Consider the following 21,170-nt stretch of genomic DNA (forward strand, 5'->3'; position numbering starts at 1 on the left):
CGCAAAGAGGCGGACACAACTGAGCAACTGAACTGAACTGATACTGCAGTCCAGGTCTAATTGTGGAGTGGCTCTTAATTGCTCTACCTAGACAGACATTGGAGAAGGCAATGGCACCCCACTCCAGTACTCTTGCCTGGAAAATCCCATGGACGGGGTAGCCTGGTGGGCTGCAGTCCATGGGGTCTCGAAGAGTTGGACACTATTGAGCGACTTCACTTTCACTTTTCACTTTCATGCATTGGAGGAGGAAATGGCAACCCACTCCAGTGTTCTTGCCTGGAGAATCTGAGGGATGGCGGAGCCTGGTGGGCTGCCGTTTATGGGGTCGCACAGAGTAGGACACGACTGAAGTGACTTAGTAGTAGTAGTAGTAGTAGAGGACAGACATACCTCATATTACTGCGCTTCACTGTGATCTTTACAAGCTGAAGGTTTATGGCAATCTTGGTGCTATTTTTCCAACAGCATCCTCTCAATTCCTGTCTCTGTGTCACATTTTGGTGGTTCTCACAGTACTTCAAAGCTGTTCATTATATTTGTTATGATGATCAGTAATGTTTGACATTACAATTGTGATTGTTTGCCGATGCCATGAACCATGCCTATATAAGATGGTGAACTTAATAAGTGTTGGACTTTCCTGGTGAGAAGTGATTAAGAATCTGCCTGCCAAAACAGGGGACACGGGTTTGACTCCTGGTCCAGGAAAATTCCACATGCCATAGGTCATCTAAGCCCATGAACCACAATTACTGAAGCCTGAGGGCCTAGAGCCCATGCTCCGCAACAAGAGAAACCGCTGCATTGAGAAGCCCCTGCTCACCGAAACTAGCTAAAGCCTTCCTGCAGCAACTGAGACCCAGTGCTGCCAACGATTTTTTTTTTATATTTTTTAAAATAAATATGATGTCTTCTGGGGCTTCCCTGGTAGCTGAGATGGCAAAGAATCTACCTGCAATGTGGGAGACCCAGGTTCAATCCCTGGGTTGGGAAGATCCCCTGGAGAAGGGAATGGCTACCCACTCCAGTATTCTTGCCTGGAGAATTCCATGGACAGAGGAGCTTAGCATGCTATAGTCCATAGGGTCCCAAAGAGTCAGACATGACTGAGCAACTAACACTTCGACATCATTGTGTGTTATGGCTGCTCCACTGGCTAGCCATTCCCCCCATTACCCGCTCAGACCTCACATTTCCCTTAAATATAGCAATATTGAAATTAGGCCTAATAGTAACCTTACAATGAACTCTTAAGAGTTGAAGTGAAAGGAAGAGTCTCTCACTTTAAGTCAAAAGCTAGAAATGATTAAGCTTAGTGAGGAAGGCACCCCTAAAGCCTAGATAGGCCAAAAGCTAGGCCTCTTGCACCAGTTAGCCAAGCTGTGAATGCAAAGGAAAAGTTCTTGAAAGAAAGTGTTACCCCAGTGAACAAACAAATGGTAAAGTTAAACAGTCCTATTGTTGATACAGAGAAAGTTTGAGTGGTCTGGATAAAAGACCAAACCAGCCACCACATCCTCTTAAGTCAAAGCCTCATCCAGAGCTGTCTTCAGCTCTATGAAGGCTGAGAGAAGTGCTGAAGCTGCAGAATGCAGAAGAAAAATTTGAAGCTAGCAGAGACTGGCTTATGGGGTTTAAGAAGAGAAGCTCTCTCTAGCACATCAAAGTACCAGATGAAGCAGCAAGTGCTGATGTAGAAGCTCCAGAAAGTTATCCAGAAGATCTAGCTAAGATCTAATGAAGCTGGCTACACTAAACAACAAGTTTTCAGTGTAGATAAAACAGCCTTCCATTGGAAGAAAATGCCATCTAGAACTTTCATATCTAGAGAGGAGAAGTCAATGCCTGGATTAAGATCTTTGAAGGACAGGCTGACTCTTGTTGGGGGCTAATACAGCTGGTAACTTGAAGATGATGCTCAGTTGCCATTCCAAAAACCCTAAGGGCCTTAAGAATTATGCTAAATCCACTCTGCCTCTCCTCTATAAATGGAACAGCAAAGCCTGGATGACGGTACATCTGTTTACAACATTGTTTGCTGAATATTTTAAACCCACTGTTGAGACCTGCTCAGGAAAAAAGATATCTTTCAAAATATTACTGCTAATTGACAATGTACCTGGTCACCTAAGAGCTCTGACGGAAATGTGCAGTGAGATTAGTGTTGTTTTTACTCCTGAGAGCACAATACCCATTCTGCAGCCCATGGTTCAAGGAGTGATTTCAACTTTCAAGTCTTTGTCTTTAAAAATACATTTCATAAGACTCTAGCTGTCGTAGATAGTGATCCCTCTGTTGGATCTGGGCAAAGGAAATTGGAAACCTTTTGAAAAGGATTCATCAGTCTTGTTGCCAGTAAGAACATTCGTGGTTTGTGGGGAAGAGGTCAAAATATCAACATTAACAAGAGTTTGGAAGAAGTGAATTCACACCCTCATGGATGACTTTGAAGGGCTCAAGACTTCAGGGGAGAAAGTAACTGCAGATGTGGTAGAAATAGCAAGAGAACTAGAATAAGTGGGGTCTGAATGCATGACTGAATTGCTACAATCTTATAAAACTTCGATAAAACTTTTTTTTTAAACTTTGGTGGATGAGGAGATGCTTCTTAGGAATGAGCAGAGAAGTTAGTTTCTTTAGGTGTAGCTGTTTCTTGTACTCCGGGCAAGGAAGCTGCAACAATTGTTGAAATGACAGTAAAGAATTTATAATATTACATAAACTTAGTTAATAAGCCAATAGCAGGATTTGAAAGGACTGACTCCAATTTTGAAAGAAGGTCTGCTGTGGGTAAAAAGCTATCAAACAACACTGCATGCTCCAGAGAAATCTTTCACGAAAGGATGAGTCAGTCAGTGTGGCAAACTTCATTGCTGTGTCATTTTAGGAAATTGCCACAACCGCTCCGACCTTCAGCAACCACCACCCTAATCAGGTAGCACCATCAGCATCAAGCCAAGACCCTCCACTAGCAAAGACTGTACAACTCACTGAAGGCTCAGATAATGGTTAGCATTTTCCAGCAATAAAGTGTTTTTTAATTAATGTATGTACATTTCTAGACATAATGCTATTGCACACTTAAAAGACTACAGTATAGTATAAACATAAGTTTTATATGCGCTGGTCAACCAAAAAATACACATGACTTGCTTTACTGTGATATTTGCTTTATTGCAGTGGTCTAAATCCAAGCCTGCAATATCCCCAAGGTATATATGTACTTCCCTTCCCTTTCCGAGATTATACCTGGAATTCTTCACCTTTGACTAAGGAGGCAAAGAGTAACAAACTAGCCAACTGGTGTTACTTAGCAAATAAAAAATAAAGTTAAAAAAAAATGGTCACAAAAGCCAAGAAGAGGAAGCAACCCAAACGTCCAAGGGTGGATGAGTAGATAAACAAAATGCAGTGTATATATGTACAGTGAATATTGCTGAGCTTTAAAAAGGAAGGAAATGTCAACACATGCTACAATATGAATGAACCTAGAGGACATTCGGAGAAGGCAATGGCACCCCACTCCAGTACTCTTGCCTGGAAAATCCCATGGACAGAGGGGCCTGGTAGGCTGCAGTCCATGGGGTCGCTAAGAGTCGGATACGACTGAGCGATTTCACTTTCACTTTTCACTTTCATGCATTGGAGAAGGAAATGGCAACCCACTCCAGTGTTCTTGCCTGGAGAATCCTAGGGACGGGAGAGCCTGGTAGGCTGCCGTCTATGGGGTCGCACAGAGTCAGACATGACTGAAGTGACTTAGCAGAGGACATTATGCTAAGCTAGACGCAAGAAAACAAATACAGTGTGACTCCAATTATATAAGGTACCTAGCACTGAAGAATGGATGACTTTGAACTGTGGTGTTGGACTCTTGAGAGTCCCTTGGACTACAAGGAGATCCAAGGAGTCCATTCTGAAGGAGATCAGCCCTGGGATTTCTTTGGAAGGAATCATGCTAAAGCTGAAACTCCAGTACTTTGGCCACCTCATGTGAAGAGTTGACTCATTGGAAAAGACTCTGATGCTGGGAGGGATTGAGGGCAGGAGGAGAAGGGGACGACAGAGGATGAGATAGCTGGATGGCATCACTGACTCAATGGATGTGAGTCTGGGTGAACTCCGGGAGTTGGTGATGGACAGGGAGGTCTGGTGTGCTGCGATTCATGGGGTCGCAAAGAGTCAGACACGACTGAGCGACTGAACTGAACTGAACTGAGACACAAGAAAACAAATACAGTGTGACTCCAATTATATGAGGTACCTAGCACCGAAGAATTGATGCTTTTGAACTGTGGTGTTTGGAGAAGACTCTTGAGAGTCCCTTGGACTGCAAGGAGATCCAACCAGTCCATCCTAAAGGAGATCAGTCCTGGGTGTTCATTGGAAGGACTGATGCTGAAGCTGAAACTACAGTACTTTGGCCACCTGATGAGAAGAGCTGACTCATTTGAAAAGACCCTGATGCTGGGAAAGATTGAAGGCAGGAGGAGAAGGGGATGACAGAGGATGAGATGGTTGGATGGCATCACCGACTCAATGGACATGAGTTTGAGTAAACTCCAGGAGTTGGCGATGGACAGGGAGGCCTGGCGTGCTGCAGTCCATAGGGTCAAAAAGAGTCAGATACGACTAAGCGGTTAAACAGAACTGAACTGAAAGTAGTCAAATTCATGGAGACAAAAAATAGAATGGTGATTGCCAAGGCCTGGGGGGAGGGGAGATGTGGAAGCTGTTGTTTACTGGTATAAAGTCCCAGTTTTGCAAGATGAAAACATTCTAGAGGTTGTTTACACAACAATATGAATGTACTTAACACTGCTGAACTCTATAGTTAGCAATGGTTAAGGCAGCAGATTTTATATCTTTTGCATCCATGCTAAGTTGCCTCAGTCGTGTCTGACTCTTTTCGACCTCATGGGCTCTAGCCCACCCAGTTCCTCTGTCCATGGGATTCTCTAGGCAAGAATACTGGAGTGGGTTGCCATGCCCTCCTCTTTATGTCTTTTACCTCAGTTTTAAAAAAAATTCCAGTCTATATTATCTTACAGTGAAAATGCACCAGCAGACTGGACATCCAGGTTGTCATGGGTGATCAGTGAGTTCTCCCCCCACAGGTGAGCCCATGGACACAGGCGGGGGAAATGGGAATTAGGTCCACCTCCTGGACCACCCTGTGCTGGGTCTGACGGCCTTGGGCATTCTTTGCCTGCTTAAGAGAGGCTCCATCTATGGATCTGGTAGCCTGAAGTCCTCCAGGACAATTTAAGCTCTGATAATGAACGTGCAATTATAAATTAAGGAGACTCTGAACCATGGAGATCATCATTCCCAGAGTCCACAAGTAGCACCAGGATGACTTCCCCCATGTTGCAAATCATTTGCTGTGAGTCACTGTTACCACCTCAATTCAAACTTAAAACACTTCCTACATGACATTTTTTCAATGATTCCTTTTGGCTTCTTTAAGCCATTCTGAGTTTATTTTTGTGTATGGTGTGGAGGTGTGTTCTAACTTCATTGATTTACATTGTTCCTACTGCTTTCTGATTTGTGTGTATAAATGAACAAGATTACCAGTTTGGATGAACCGAAGGAAAGAGACAGTGCCTGTGCACATAAAAGCCAACGGGGTGAGTAGAGGGGTAAATTAATAGTTTAGGATGTTAATATCTATCTTATATATAATAGTCATACACACTGCTATATATGAAAGAGATAACCAATAGGACCTACTATATAGCACAAGACATTATATTCAACATCTTATAATAATCTATAACAGAAAAGAAAAAAATATATATATATATATATAAAACTGAGTCACTTTGCTGAAATGAACACAACATTGTAAATCAACTATACTTGAATTAAAAAAAAAAGCCAAGCCAAGTAGTTAAAGTATCAACCAGTATACTGTGAACGAGTGAGAATTGTGGTTTACATTAAAAGATCGTTAAGGAAGATGTGTTCGTATTCATTTTTGATTTTTTTTTTGGTTGCTCTGGGTCTTTGTTGTTGCACTAGGGTTTTCTCTAATTGTGGTGAGGTGGGGCTTCTCTTACTGCCGAGCACAGGCTCTTGGCATACCTGCTTCAATAGTCGTGGATCGTGGGGGCCTCGTTAGTTTTGGCTTGCTCGCTCTAGAATCAGGGGTCAGTAGTTGGGGCACACAGGCTTAGTTGCTCTGAGGCATGTGGAATCTTCCCTGACAGGGATCGAACCCATGTCCCCTGCATTGGCAGGTGGACTCTTATCCACTGCACCAGCAGGGAAGTCCTTATTTGTATTATTTTAAATGGTATGTTTGCAAGTGAAGCATTCACCCTAAAGTCCTTGCACATTTAAAATGGAGAATGTCAATGCTTTTAAAATATTCATATAATGAACCATTCAGTACCTATTACTCAACTTCAACAGTTACTGTCTCATAGTCAGTTTTGCTTTATCTATGATCCCCACCTACTTCTTGCACTTTTTAATTAACAATTTCTTATAGGCAGTCCAACCTGGTTGCACTATTCCAAAATAGAGGGATTATAACGGTTTAGTGAAAAGCTTTCTAACTGTAAAAACATACAGGCTCATGAAAAAAATTTTTAATATGCATAAAAGAGAAAGAAGGAGCAAATCTGGTCTTCAGCAGCTTCCTAATGCTCTTAGAATGTCGAAAAACTGCTCTACACATTGCATGTCCAAGGCAGGTCTCACCCCAGGCCCTGTACCGTCAGCCTCCCTAGGCCACCCCTTCCACTGGAACCCTCCTCTGTTCACTTGCCCTGTCCCTTCCTTCCCTGACTCCCTAGACCAGATTAGTCACTTGGTTCCTGGAGACAGCAGGAGCATTTGCTCCCTAATTGCCTGGCTCAATGAGTGAACTGACAGCATCTTTGGGAAGGGATTGGTTCCTCTTACATCCTGGCATGGTGATGGAGTAAACATCCCCTGAAGGACTCAGCCCAGAGAGAACCACCTCTTCCAGCGTGGTGATCATTCACCCTTTCAGACACAGTGGACATAAGAAAGTTCACATGCCATAAATAAAGCACAGTTTGGGGATTTCAAGGAAGTTCATTCAAGTATTGGTGGCACAGCAGTAAAGAATCTGCCAGCCACTGCAGGAGATGCAAGAGAAGAGGGTTTGATCCCTGGATCCAGATGACTCCCTGGAGAAGCAAATGGCAACTCATTCTAGTATTCTTGCCTCGGAAATCCCATGGACAGAGCAGCCTGGTGGGCTAGAGTCCAGGGGATCTTAAAGAGTTAGCCATGACTTAGCGACTGAACAACAAACAACATTAAAATATACACCAAGGAAGCAACAGAACACCAGATCAATCACTCAGAGTTCAGAGGAATAGATACGGGACTGATACAGAAGGAGGGGAAGTGGTTTGGTTTCTGGTGAAGGATCATTAACCGTAAGGAGCTATTTGCTGCCTCCACCTCTGCGGCCCATCTTCTCTGTGGCTCCTATTTTGTGAGCATCACTGAGGTCTGTTGGCCTCAGGGACACACCTTCATAGCTCAGACTCCCCGGGTCTCGGCTTCCGCACTGATACGTGTGATAAACCAGATGAAGACTCCAGGGCCATCTCCCCAGGAGGGTGAGTGGGCCAGGCCCCCACCCAGCACAGGGGCAAAGCACCTAGCCTGGGAAAGGGGGTGGAAAGGTAGGACTATCCTGGTTGTCACCAGGGGCTGAGGGGCCACACAGCAAGGGAAAGAGCACTGGCTTGGGGTCAAGCAGACCCAGGTTTAGGGTCTAGTTCAGCCTCTTACCCAGCTCAGGAGTCTTAGGCCACTATCTTCACCAATATGAGCCTCTGTGGTTGCATCTGTAAACTGGTGAAAACTTACCTCTCGTTAGGATGAGAAAGAATATCCTATTTGTGAAGCACATGGGGAGGGGTCCATAAACGGCTGTCATTATTATTAGCTAATCTTAACATGCCATCTCGACCAAAAAGGGACGGTGACCTTCTGGATAACCAGCAGGGCCAGTGGTGTAGCTCTTTGCTGTCCACAGGTTTTGTCGCCTGCTTAGGCCCCCAGTAACGTGTTGCCATAGAACCTCACCTCCCACGCTGCAGTCTCCCTCACAGAGACCCTCAGAGCTGGCAGCACAGCAAGAGAAACTGAGCACCTTACACTCATGTAAACAGATGCCCACTTTTGTGATCTGGAGGGTCTGGGGTTGAAGCCTGGGCTTCTAGTAATTCCTGGACCCATCCACAGACATGATTGACTGAAATCTGAGGCCCCAGAGCACCCACCTCCTTATAGAAACAATCAGGGCCCACAGTCACCCTCAGGGTCAGTCACCACCTTCTTCAGACCCATCTGGAGCCCCTGCTGGTTGTGGTGACTCCAGTGTACACGTGTACCTGTGCTCTGCAGGGTAATGAACATGCTCTCCACACGAGCACGTGCTGCTGACACAGTCCTCCTCCACCTTTTCCCCCTCCCTTCATCAGTCACCGGGGACAGACCCTAGAATGTCCCAGTTACACTGAATGGGACATTTCATCATTTCAGAACCCTCATTGTTCAGCACACTTGCATTTAAAAACCCAAATAGGGGACTCCCCTGTTACCCCTGTGGTTAAGACTGTGTGCTGCTGCCAATGTAGGGTTCAACCCTTGTCAGGGCCCTAAGATCTTACATGTCACACAGCATGGCCCCCAAAATTCATTAAATAAAAAACAGAATTCAACTGTCCTCCCGATAAATTTCATTCTTTAAAAAAATCATAATGAAATATTAAAATGGACTGGTGGTTGCCAAAGGGGAAGGTTGTGGGGGAAGGAAGGATCGGGAGTTTGGAATAAGCATCTTAGTTCCCCAATCTGGGTCCTCCACAGTGAAATCAGAGTCCTAACCATGGGACCATCAGGGAATTCCCAGAAGCAAACTATTATTAATATATATATAGAAAGGGTCCTCCTGTACAGCACAGGGAACTATATTCAATATTCTGTATAAACCATAATGGAAAAGAAAATGAAAAAGAATGTATATATATGTATATAACTGAATCACTTTGCTATACAGTAAAAATTAATACATCATTGCAAATCAACTATACTTCAATAAAATAAATTTTTCAAAACACGATCAGCTGTTTTCTTTGTGGACATTCGGCAGCCTTACTAAGCATTTTGAAGTTACCTGAGAAAAAGAAACAGCCTAATTGAATGCTACATATTCCCATAGTGCGAGTGTTTGGGGATCTCACTGAAAAATCTCATTGTATTCATGTTTTGGATAGTCACTGAAAATTGCTGGTGTGAAATAAGATGTGGCTGAGGTTGTTTTAAGTAACACACATCAGCAAGAAGACCAGAAGTTTCGTAGAGAGACCAAGGGGTGGTCAGTATTTGAAGGATCGTGTAGGGCTGGCTCCCCTGCTCAGGACTATTTACCTGATGGCCACTCAGTCGGCTCACCCAGCCAGCCCACATGGCCACCACGCTGCCCAAGAGGCTGCCAGGCCCCGCCAGGCCTTGGACACTGCTCGGACCAGCATCAGGCCTTGCAACAGCATGCTTCTGCTATGCAGGAGGGCACCGTGTTTCCTGCCTCGGGCCTGTGCTTCTCACAGACGTGGGGGAAGGCTTGGTGTCCTTCTGCATCAAAAAATAAGGAAAGCGCTTTCCTCAGTGGTCGTTCCAGTAACTGAGTGTTCCTTGCCATCCTCTACAGGATCCCCCATCTGCTCTCTCATTCTCTCTTCTGGAAAGAGCATCATAGCCTTACCATCCTAACAGTTGATGTGGTGAAGAGGGGGGGCCACCCTCTTCCCTTTCCTGCTCCTTACACTCACTCCCACACCCTCTGTGGGGCCCGCACAGCCAAGCCACCATGGGACATCTGTTTCCTGTGTCACTTTCTGCAAGACAGGGACCAACCTCGCAAGAAACCGTGGCCTCTTCAAGGATGGGCCCCATAGGTGCGGTTGATCGTGTGGCTTTCTTCTGATTCCCCGGGGGCTGGGGAGCCGCACAGCGGGGCCTGGCGCTTCAGCTTTCGGTCTGAGTTACACAATTTCCAGGTTTCCATGCAGTTTCCTCCTCCCCAGCCCTGAACTGTTTACACAGCAACTCTTATCCACAGAGCATCCACATGAAGGCTTTCCTCTGTTTGGAAGATTTGGGATGGCAGAGTCCCAGAGTTTCCTATGGAGGATCCTTTTCAATAGGGGACAGATGCAGCCTGATGATGGAGAGGTTCAGGGTTGACTTGTGATTCCGTTAACAGCCCCTGTTCAATAAACAGTCTTCTGATGAATAATGGCCCTTCCTTTTCCTCCCCCCAGGTCCATCACCTGATAATGATGTAAAAAAGCCGAAGCACCTACGCCCTTTCCAGAAAGTCCAGGGCTCATTTGGGGAAATAACTTCCAAAATGAAAGTCTTTGAGAAATTGCAACTTATTTCTTAAACTCACCTGATTTTTTTCCAGAGGTAATTTAATCCTGCATTAAGGAAAAGCTCACCCCCAAATGGTTCTCCTTGACTTAAATCCATGTTTCCTCACCCCTTTCCCCGAGTAACCATGCAAGTCTTTCCTTGAAAGGACCCAGGCGCCAAAGCATCATTATCTCCCAGGCATATTTTTTGGAACTTATTTATTTCAAACATTTACAATTTTCATTTTAAATGCAAAATAGCTGGTTAAAAGAAAAAACACTGAAAAAAATTATACTGACCCTTTGCCCCATATACAGACATCACCAGCCTTTGGTATTTGCTTTCAGATAATTAGGTTAAAAAAAAAAACCACCAAACTTAAAACTATTATTTCTCTCCAGAAAAACATAAAGTTGAGGTATTCTATTTAACAGATGTGTGCTCTCCATCCAAATACGGTTTCTCTATTAATTAACAGCCTTGCTACACGCTGTTCCAATCCTTTCCTTCTGAAGTAGATCTGCATTTGAGCATATGTTCATACATCTGACAATGTTCCTTAATCATCATTAAGGTTGCCATAGAAACTTGCTGGTGCTGGAGCCAGGCTACACAGAGGACGCGATGCTAGAAGGACCTTTCAGGGATGCTCGGGAGTGTCTGGCACAGAAGTGGAGCCAGCTTGGCAAAAGCCCCGCTGCCAACTGCTACATGGGAGCCTGGGATCCAGGCTCATGCTCCCAGGAACCGCCAGTTGCCCCTGCTTCTCCAAATTAAGACAGATTTCTTACCAACTCAATCTGGAGCTGGGTGTCAGACTCCTCCCCAACTGGGGCAATCTTAAGTGCCTCTGATGAAGCGATATAGCCTAGAACCAAAGCAGCCAGGCAAGACATTCCTGAACATTCTACAGGAAACCCACAAACCATGACCACCCCCAGTCTGCCCCACTGAGCTCTGTTGAGCCGAGGTCTGCTCCCCACCAGGTGAGCTCCCAATCCGTTCCAGGAGCAGATCCCACCCCTTGTAATGGTGTGTCCTTCCCTCGGGGACAGCAGACAGATGACAGAGACTGGGGTGAGCCCAGAGCCTGGCAAACAAACTACCAAGGGCAAGGCTCCATCAGGGCAAAGAGCTTTCAGAGTTACCGAAGGCTTTGCAGAAACAGTCAACGCTACTTCCTCGACACTTAAAAACAAAAATTTTTTTTCATTAATGCTACAAGAATTAATGACCACTTTAACTGAAACCCTGAACTAGCATATTTTCAATGTTTCCCACCCAGCGGCATAAGCTGTCCATCTGTAATAAAAAATTGTCGCTGGGCTAACATTTCCTTCTGGCTGTGTAGCAGATTGCTACAGGTATTAGGTGAGTAGCATCACACGTGTGCTGTAGAAACACAGGTAAGAATGACCTGTGAACTGAAACACACATTCACTGACCATAGATTCAAAGACAGAGAGAGCATAGGGTGTATACCTATGTACACTGAGCAAGAGAAGACATATATTTTTCCTTCATCTATACTAGCTTATAAAAAAATAAAGGGGAGGGGGAGGCAGTTCCGTTCAAATAATAATGAAAGCAATAACAATTTGGAGATCAAAGCTGCCTAGCTCTCAGCAATCATGAGCTATCTGGATTTCACATCTTCCACCAGCACCGCTGCCTGGCTCTGCTAATATTACACGTGGGTAAAACTTTGTCAAGAGTTAACTGTGGGCAGAGAATCATCCTGTCTCATGCAGATTCTCATTTTCTATATTTCCCTTTAACAGCATTTTTGCTGGTCTCAGTCACGAAAACTTGAGAGAAAAACAAAACAAAACCACCTGCCTCACTTTTGTCAACTTCAGATTAGTTGCCAAAGGCAGCAACAGAGTCTGAAAGCTACAGCCAAAGCCAGCAATGAAAGTCACCACGTCGCCCAACGTCATAACAGCTTGAGCCCGGCAAACAGTAAACAAAACATGATCATTTCTGTCCTTTTCCCACCTGTCTGGTGCTGGTGGTTGTTCTTCTAAAACAGGAGACTACTAGAAAAGTGTTGTGGTCTGGTACATTTTTAGTGGTGGGTTGCACGACAGATTTTAATCACAGCTTCTTTCTGGGACTTCCCAGGATACTTGAGGGTGCTTGTCTAGGTAACCACTAACTTACTGAATTTTCAAAGCCTAGACAGAAAAGTACACCGCAGTGGTTGGCACAGTGTCATGCCTCGACGTTCAGTCGATGCTCCAATACTCGCTGAACACAATCACATTCAAGGAACTAACTAAAAAGAGGAAGGCATCAAGGTTAGGATTTTTTTTTTTTAAATGAACCTCGTCTGATACTGGAGAATTCATGGCTTTCAGTGGTGGGGATTTTCAGCTGACCTGCTGAGTAATCGTGGGAGGCTGGCTTCCCAGCACTGTGACCTGGGAGCTGGACACCATTTCCTTCTCGACCGCCTGGGGGAGTAGTAACAAGCTGCCTTTTCCGCTAAATTAGAAAAGAGGCAGAGTTGTTTTTTCTCTCTCTCTCTCTTTTTTTTTTTTTTTTTTACTTTTTAAGGCAAAAACAAAATTTAGAATGAAAACAGAGTCTCTTCTCTTATAGGGGAAAATCTTTTCTCGTCCTTTGTCACTTGATTCAGTTTTATGCTAAACAAAGTCATTGTGCCTTTCGCCTGTTATTTACATACCGACTCTCAACTAATACTGGATGCTCTACCCTCTGAAGATAAGAGAGTCAGCAGTTTTTTAAAAACCACATTAAAATCCATTCTTGCCAGGTTCTTTTGTCTTTTTGCATAAATATTATCTTCCCTGGTTACTCAGGCTCAGTTGAAAACAAAATAAACAAAGCTGGAGCGAGGCAATGCTGATTTCACAACTGGCAGAAGCCTTCCTGATGCCAGTTCTCCTTCTGGGGAACCGGGGAAGTGGGGGGACGGTGTGCAGAGGCCTCCAGCCCCCTCAGCAATGCCACTACAGATAGCTTGGAGACCCTGCCCCACTCCCCTCCTTCCTCTCCTGAAGTCCTGGGATCCAAAAAGGGAACTCGAGCCAGTGCACTCGCGTCTGGATTCAGCAAGTGCCTAGGACGACCATTCACATTCAGAAAATGCTGATGAGGAACTAATTATAATTCCATTTCAAACCATCAGGCCCTGAGATACTGTCTGCCCCCACCTCAGCTGTGGGGGAAAGAAAAGCACAAGAGACCTTCTCCCACACTCAGGCCTAGAAAAAACGGAATTTTGAAGGCACTTGGGTTTCTAGAGTTTGAGCTAGAAGAGGAGGGTCAAGACATAAGCGACTTGGGGAGTCTGGCTAGAAATCTATCCCAGCCGTCTGAGGTTGCCGCTCCTGGTGGTGGGCGGGGATGCGCGGATGGCCAGTGGCTCATCCACACCAAAGCCCCGGGGCAGTCCCAAACCTCCCCAGTCACCCAGCTCTGCCCACCTGAGTGGCCAGTAGAGTCTTGACACCCATCTCTTCACGGGGGCCTGAGTTCACTCTCACCCTGTAATCAGGGCATTGGGGTCAGGGTGATTCAAAACTCAACCAACACAGCAAATCTTTTTTTTCACCCAGCATAGAATTTTCTGTGAGGCACTTCTGTAAAGGTGAAGCCAGAGGCCCCGAGTACCTGAGATAAGCTGGCATGGCAGTGAGGAGCGACTTGTGCTAAGCCAGTCTATGTTTCAGCATCCACACAGTCCAGGGGCCTGACGCCCCAGGCTGCTAGGCCTACCCATTATCTGGGGAAGAAGTAGTCTCTGTTGCTGACGTCATAAGGGCTTCCAGGGCCCTTAGCATCCGGCCGGCTGTTCCTCGATGTGTTGTCAGATTCAAGGCTGCTGGGGGACACCGGTGGGGAGATGAGGGGGACAAGCGCTGGGGTAGGCTTGGGCCTCTCAGGAACCAGCTGGCCCAAAGAATACGACGGGTGTGCACTTGTCTTGCCTTCTTTCAGAGCCTGCAGTTTCCCCGTCTTCTTGAACCTGCACACAGACACACAAAGACAAACCACGCAAATGTTGAGTTCCTGCTGTGATAAACCCAAGAGAAAAACACCAACAGCTGGCTGCCCTTGTGGGCTGGCACTCTTGGGTCTCAGCTCCAAGGATTAATAACTATTTATTCATTGGCTGCTTTTTGTCACCAGGAGCTACATAATCCTCTGAAGAGCTATCAAAAATACCCCAAGGGAATAGGTATGCATGGTGGGTCCAATTTACCAATGGGGAAACTGAGGTTTTGAGTGCTCTTTGTAGCACCTGAGAACCTAATTTGTTCTTTGTTCTGCTCCACTCAGACGGTAAAGAATCCATCTACAATGCAGGAGACCTATATTCGATTGCTGAGTATGTAAGACTCCCCTGAAGAAGGGAATGGCAACCCACTCCAGTATTCTTGCCTGGAGAATCCCATGGACAGAGGAGCCTGGCAGGCTACAGCCCATGGGGTCATGAAGAGTCAGACACGGACATGACTGAAAGACTGACACAACCATAGAGGCAGCCCAGAGGGACACGTTCTCAGTCTCAATCCATTTACTTAAAAAAAAGAGAGACAGTATTCTTTCAGTGGGGAAGGAAAAGGACTGTCCTGCTCCCTCAACACCCCTCCTTCACTTCTGGCTTCCAATATGCTCATAGTCCCCAGTTCTCCCTACACCCCTGGGTCCCCTCCTACCACACTGGCACATGCACACAGCCTCGGCCATGGGCACCACTTGGGCACGAGTGACTCATTTGACAGGAAAGTCGATGTTAAACAGGAAGGAGATAGACATCTCTCTGATCACAGCTTCGTTCACCCTGCTCCACTCTGGGCCCAAAGCCAGGGCTCAGTAACTGAGAAAAGTCATTTGACAGCCCAAAGAAAGATGAGATGGTGATAGCAATCTTCAAAGGTACAGTCAGGGCTCCTCCCTGAGTCGAGCGGGGCAGCCCATCTTCCCCCCCCACCCCCGCTTCCCACTTTGTCACCTACTAACTTACTGCCCACTGACCCCAAAGCGGGAGCAAAGTGGTCTCTCTCAATTCTACCAAATGTCAGCTACTTCAGGAAGGGCTGGGAGGGGAGAGGGGAAACCAACATCAAAAACAAGGTTTGGGGATTTTCCTTAGGTTTCTTTTTATATCGACAGGCTATTCCTGTCCTTGTTATGATAAATAATTGATAGCTGGCTCCACATATGCCATTGGCTCTTAGCCTGTTATCCAAATGGAACAAACAGTCTGCAGAATGTGACTTGGGCTTCGCCATTCAGGCACTGCACAGGAAGAGAACACAGCAGGGCGCTTACTGGAGCTATGCTGGGTTCTTGGGTGGAATCCTCTCTCGTGAGAGAACTGAAGACAGAGTCGTTACACTCTGGATTTCAAAACATTCAGCCCCTCTGATCCAAGATTTCCACTTCTGGGACTATACCCTCAGGAAAGCACATAGCCATGGAAAAAGCTTTATGCACAAAGATGTTCAACACAGTCTTGTTTATAAAAGCAAAACAACAGTCCAACCACCCAATAATAGGAGGTTGGTTAAGTGATCTTGGGTCTATGCATCTAATGGATAAGTGATGAAAGTGAGGTTTACAAAAAATTGTAATAATAAGAAGTGCTTATAACTAATGCTACATTTATTTAAAAGGCAGGATTCAGAGTTATGGATACAGAATAATCATGGCTCTGAGAAACAAACCCTGGTGGTCCAGTAGTTAAGACTCCTTGCTTCTTATGCAGGGGGTACAGGTTCAACCCCTGATTGGGTAACCATCATGCCACACAGCCAAAACAAACAAACAAGAGACTATGCTGAGGAAAAAGACTTGGAGAAAATTCATCTAAATGTAAAGCGCTCTTGATCTGGGTGTCAGCTGCATGGGTGTCTTTGTGGAAATGCATGGGACTGTACACTTATGACATCTGCACTTCCCTGTATGTTTGTCAGACTTTTACATTTTAAAAATTAACAGTCGCTATCTTTGCTTAATGTGTGATTTTTCTCCCTTGCTTTGTTGTTGTTCAGCCCCCAGGTTGTGTCTGACTCTTCGCAACCCCATGGACTGCAACACACCAGGCTTCCCTGTCCCTCACCATCTCCTGGAATTTGCTCCAGTTCATGTCCATTGAGTCAGGGATGCCATCCAACCATCTCATCCTCTGTCAGCCTCTTCTCCTGCCCTCAATCTTTCCCAGCAGCAGGGTCTTTTTGAATGAGTCAGCTCTTCGCATCAGGTGAAGTACTGGAGCTTCAACTTCAGCATCAGTCCTTCTTTGCTATTTGTCAGTATTCATCAAACTGCCGATATTAGGAAATAATCCTGTGTCACAATTTTTTTAAAGTTTCTATTGATGTTACTTAACCCACATGGAAAGCAGTCTCTGTCCTCAGATTTTTTCAACAACTGGATGGGTAACTGAGAAAGGTGAGCTTTCCTTCTTTTGAAATATTTTGAGGAGTGAATGCAACTTTTTCAGCAAATCACTAAGCTCAAAGGGGACTTAGAAACCTCTGAGCCTGTGGTCCGTCAAACGTGGCACTGCCCTGCCCTTGGCAGGTGTCTGAGCACTGCCTGGAAAATTTCATGGACAGAGGAACCTGGCAGGCTATACAGTCCATGGGGTCACAAAGAGTCGAACACAACTGAAGTAACTGAACATGTATGCATGCAATAGTTTGTTTTAAGAAAAGGTTCTGCAACTAAAAGAGATTTTTTAAAAACACTTTAAAAACTTAAAAAACACTTATAATTAACCACGGAGATGGGAGAGTGTGATTTTAAAATACTGAAATGAAACAATACATTCAATACAAAATGATTTAAATCATAGGCATATACATAGGAAGTCCTCATCTAATAGTGCTAGCCATTCTAAATAAATGTGCAGAAAAGTAACTCTCTGCTATGAAAATCCTATTTTCCCAGTGCCCAATGGCATAAAATAGAGAGCTATAAATGGGGGGCACAGTGGGGCACAGGAAGTACAGTGGGGAGAATGGCCCTTTTAAGCTACAACATCCCTTTAAAAAGATAGTACACCTTTTTCAACAGCACACTTAAATTTTTAAAAATTGTCACTGATATTGATGGAAAAATACTTAGGAAAATACTGTGCTTTGCTTGAGACACAAAATAAATGTACTAAAAATAGAAAGATGGTGTCACAGGGGGTGGGCTTGCCTTCCTCCATCTGCCTCTCATTCTGTCCACTGTGATCATCTGGCCACCCCAGTGGTCATGGTGGCCTAACCATTTTGGCACCCCAGGCTCCCGCAGTATCTCTTGATACTCATTTTTTTTTTTTTTTTAGCTGCACTGGTCTTCGTTGCTGTGCGTGGGCTTTCCTGTAGTTGCAGGGAGCAGGGGCTACTCTTTATTGCCATGCACAGGCTTCTTATTGCGGTGGCTTCTCTTGTTGCAGAGCACAGGATCTAGGGCTTGCAGGCTTCAGTAGCTGTGGCACCTGGGCTCAGTAGTTGCACTTCCCGGGCTCTAGAGCACGGGCTCAACAGTCGTGGTACGCAGGCTTAGCTGCTCTGTGGCATGTAGGATCTTCCCGGACCAGGGATCGAACCCATATCTCCTGCATTGGCAGGGGGCTTCTTTACCACTGAGCCACCAGGGAAACCCCTACTGATACTCCTTTTTTTGACATGGGGGACTTTGGAAATAGTGTGATTTTTCACTGTTTGAAATTAACTGGCCTCTTTCCAAATAAATTAGCCTTATACAGGAGGATGGAAACTCATCGGGCTAGGAAATAAATAACTGCTATGTTCTCTGCACACGGCACTGTGCCTTCAGGGACTCTGGTTGTGCAGCAACCAGCCAGTGTACAAGCACCATCAGCACACTAGCAAACCAGGGCTGTGATGAGCGCTGTGGCCGATCCCAGCCTAACACTTCTCTCCCAGTGGTTAACAGCACAGCAGGAGAGCACCGCCTGTTAGCGGGGCCACCGGCCGACAGTGGACATATAGGACTAGGCCTACCTCTTAGCCGACTGCAGGCTGGCGCAGTGGGCAGGCACTCTTGGGACACGAGTCCTTGTCCTGTCTCTGCTATTAACAAAGTGTGTGTTCCTGGGCAAGTCAGTTTACCTGTCGTTACTGTTGTGTCATTTGTAAAACTCAAGAGTTTGACTAAATGACCCCTAAGGCCCTAACCAAGAAGTATAAGCTGTGAGTCTGAACCTTAGCCTCACCCTGACTAGCTGTAATCACCCTTCTTTCTTTCAGCTCTAATTTCCTCACCTGTCAAGAGGAAATCATAATCATGATATTTATTCTACACAGCCTGTGGTGGGTTATGCTAAAGACCTTTTGAAGCCCTAATGATAAAGAAATAAAGAGAACACAGAAGTACGTGTCTGAGGTAAGGCAAGGAATCCCTTAGAACAGGGGTCTCCAACCTCCGTGATCTAATGCCTGATGACCTGAGGTCAAGCTGATGTAACAGTAATAGAAATAGAGTACACAGAAATGTAACGCACTTGAGTCATCCTGAAGCCACCCCTCTACCCTCTGGTCCACGACTGTCTTCCACAAAACTGCTCCCTGGTGCCAAAAAGGTGGGGGACCACTGCTCTATAGGGTCTCTGGTGGATTATGAGAAAGTCCATTTGAAACCCAGATGATACAGATACAGAAAGAAGAGGTATCTGAGGTGAGGCAAAGAATCCCTTAGAAGGGAGTAGGAAGACCTCTGAAAGCTGGCAGGGCCCCTCTCTGGCCCAAAGATATAAAAGACTGAGTTCTTGACTCCTCCAGGGAGTTCCTCTTTAAGAACCTTATCTTCTGCACACCCTTGGAACAGCTTGGTTGCTACTTCATTGAAAAATCAAAGCAAAAACAACCCCAAACACAGTGTGAGTTGTTATTTTCCTCATCTTCCAACCCAGACCACCTTGGTGGCTAAGTTATTTCAGGGTCACTGTGAGACTCCAATGAGTGGAGTCTCGTGGAGCACGTGGAAAGCTGTCTGCTAAAGTCTTACCCGTCCTTCCCAAACACCTCAAAGACCACCTCTCACAATCACGGGGTAGAATCTTTGCAAGTTACAAACAAGGGAAAAGACAGGAAAAACAGAAAGAAATAGGATGGAATTTCTCCTCTCCTTATATTATTATTGGAATTTACCACCATCCGAAGCCAGAGCCCAGCCTCATTTCCTTTAGGGCTTCAGCATATGCAAAATTGCCAGTTCCTGCAGTAAAATCGTGAATACTGGAAGTTTTCTTTATTGCCCATTCATTGGGAGCTCTGTTAGGTGACTTCTCTGCAAGCTTGGGAATGAATGGCAACACCAGTGACTAAGTGGAGACAGACTGGGATGATTAGGCATGGCACAGCAGTGACCAGAGTGCCAACCAAGCCCTCACCAAGACTGGAGGGGGGCACCAGGATAGGACATTTAAAAATGACCCACTACGTCTGCTTATTTTAAAACACAGAATATCCCCAAGGAGGTAGTCTAGCCAGGCACTTCAGAGTTACCCGTGCACTTCTGCTGCGGTGCTCCTCAAGTGGTACTTTACTCATTTTAGTCTGTGGCTCTTAGAAGAGGAAGGGTATGTTTCATGTTGCAATCTCAGAGCCTAAGGTGTTTCTTCAGTGTCTAACACACACTTTCACAACCAGGCTTTCCTGCCTCTTCTGCTCCCTCTCAGGCTGCTCCTTTTCAGTCCCTTTCTCAGCTCCTCCTCTTCACAATATTCCAGTTGTACTCCACAGATGACATTTTTGGCCCCATCTTCTCCCATGGCCCCAACTACCATCTGCCTGGTGGCGATGATCTGAATGGCCTCCCAAACTTGCCCACTTGGGGTTTCCCCAGTCGTACCAAGATGTAAGCATTGTTTTTCTACTTGGTTGTTCTGCTTAAGCCAGAAACTTAAGGGTCAGACTTGATTCCTTCCTCTCCTTCATCCTTCCCATCTAAGCTGTCATCAGATCTTTCCATTCTACCTCTCAAATATATCTGGAATCCACTCGTGGCTCTCCAACCCATGGCCACCATCCTAGCACTGGCAAAGCTAGATGTGAAGCCTGAGAATGCCGCGGGGCCACCCCGGGGCCCTTCTCACCTCAGGATGATGCCGATGCAGAGGAGGGTCCCGAAGGCCAGGCTTCCTCCAGCCACCAGGAATGCGGGCAGTGGTACCGAAGTAGAATCTTGCACTAGAAAAAAAAAAAGTAAAAGGGAGAGGAAGAAGAGGAGGAAGAGGAGCAGAGGAAAGAAGGGGAAAAAAAAAAAATAAACCACTCAGCAGGTGCTGCCAAAACCTCAAAAGAACCTCACCCCTGGAGGAGGAAACAGCTCTGCCTGGCAAACTTGTCAGTGTTCTGGCCAAAGCCAACTCTAGAAGGTCTCCCCCAGCACAGTCTGACAGACCCCAGGATGCCACCACTTGGCAAGAGATACACCTCCAGCTCAGAGCTTCTGAGTGCCTGCGGCCAGCCACAGACTCCCACTCACTTTCAGAGCAGCTTTTCTAGTGGCACTCAGCCGGCCCCACGAGGCACGGGGGAGTGCAAGAAGCAGAGCCTCAGGGGACCTCCTTGACAGCAGCTCCTGGAGGCGCGGATGCTTTAAATCAAGTGTCTGGGTGCAGCTGTCCCCACCGGATCATCACTTCTCACCTGTCTCCCCAGTTGGTACGCAAGCACCAGCCATCTGAATTTCAGTCCATCTTTCTCACGCATATTCCCTCTCCTGTACCCGCGTTCTCTTCTCCCCTAGAATGCTCATCC

General features: G+C 45.8%; 1 protein-coding gene across 3 annotated transcripts in view; it reads right to left on the reverse strand.

Annotated features, from left to right (window-relative positions):
* Positions 1-10,617: 10,617 nt before the first annotated feature.
* IL6R (interleukin 6 receptor) overlaps positions 10,618-21,170 on the reverse strand; it is a 54,991-nt gene continuing 44,438 nt past the window's right edge. For 2 of the 3 annotated variants that reach the window (XM_061404747.1, XM_061404748.1), the window contains exons 9-10: positions 20,504-20,597; positions 10,618-14,410 (exon numbers count right to left, since the gene is read on the reverse strand). In XM_061404747.1, coding sequence (XP_061260731.1) covers positions 14,164-14,410; positions 20,504-20,597 — 341 coding nt within the window. In that variant the 3' untranslated portion in view covers positions 10,618-14,163. Of the gene's footprint in view, positions 14,411-20,503; positions 20,598-21,170 lie in introns of those variants that run through there. The other variant, XR_009734164.1, reaches the window with a different exon arrangement.

The sequence above is a fragment of the Bos javanicus genome, chromosome 3, assembly GCF_032452875.1.
Source record: "Bos javanicus breed banteng chromosome 3, ARS-OSU_banteng_1.0, whole genome shotgun sequence".
NCBI lineage: Eukaryota > Metazoa > Chordata > Mammalia > Artiodactyla > Bovidae > Bos > Bos javanicus.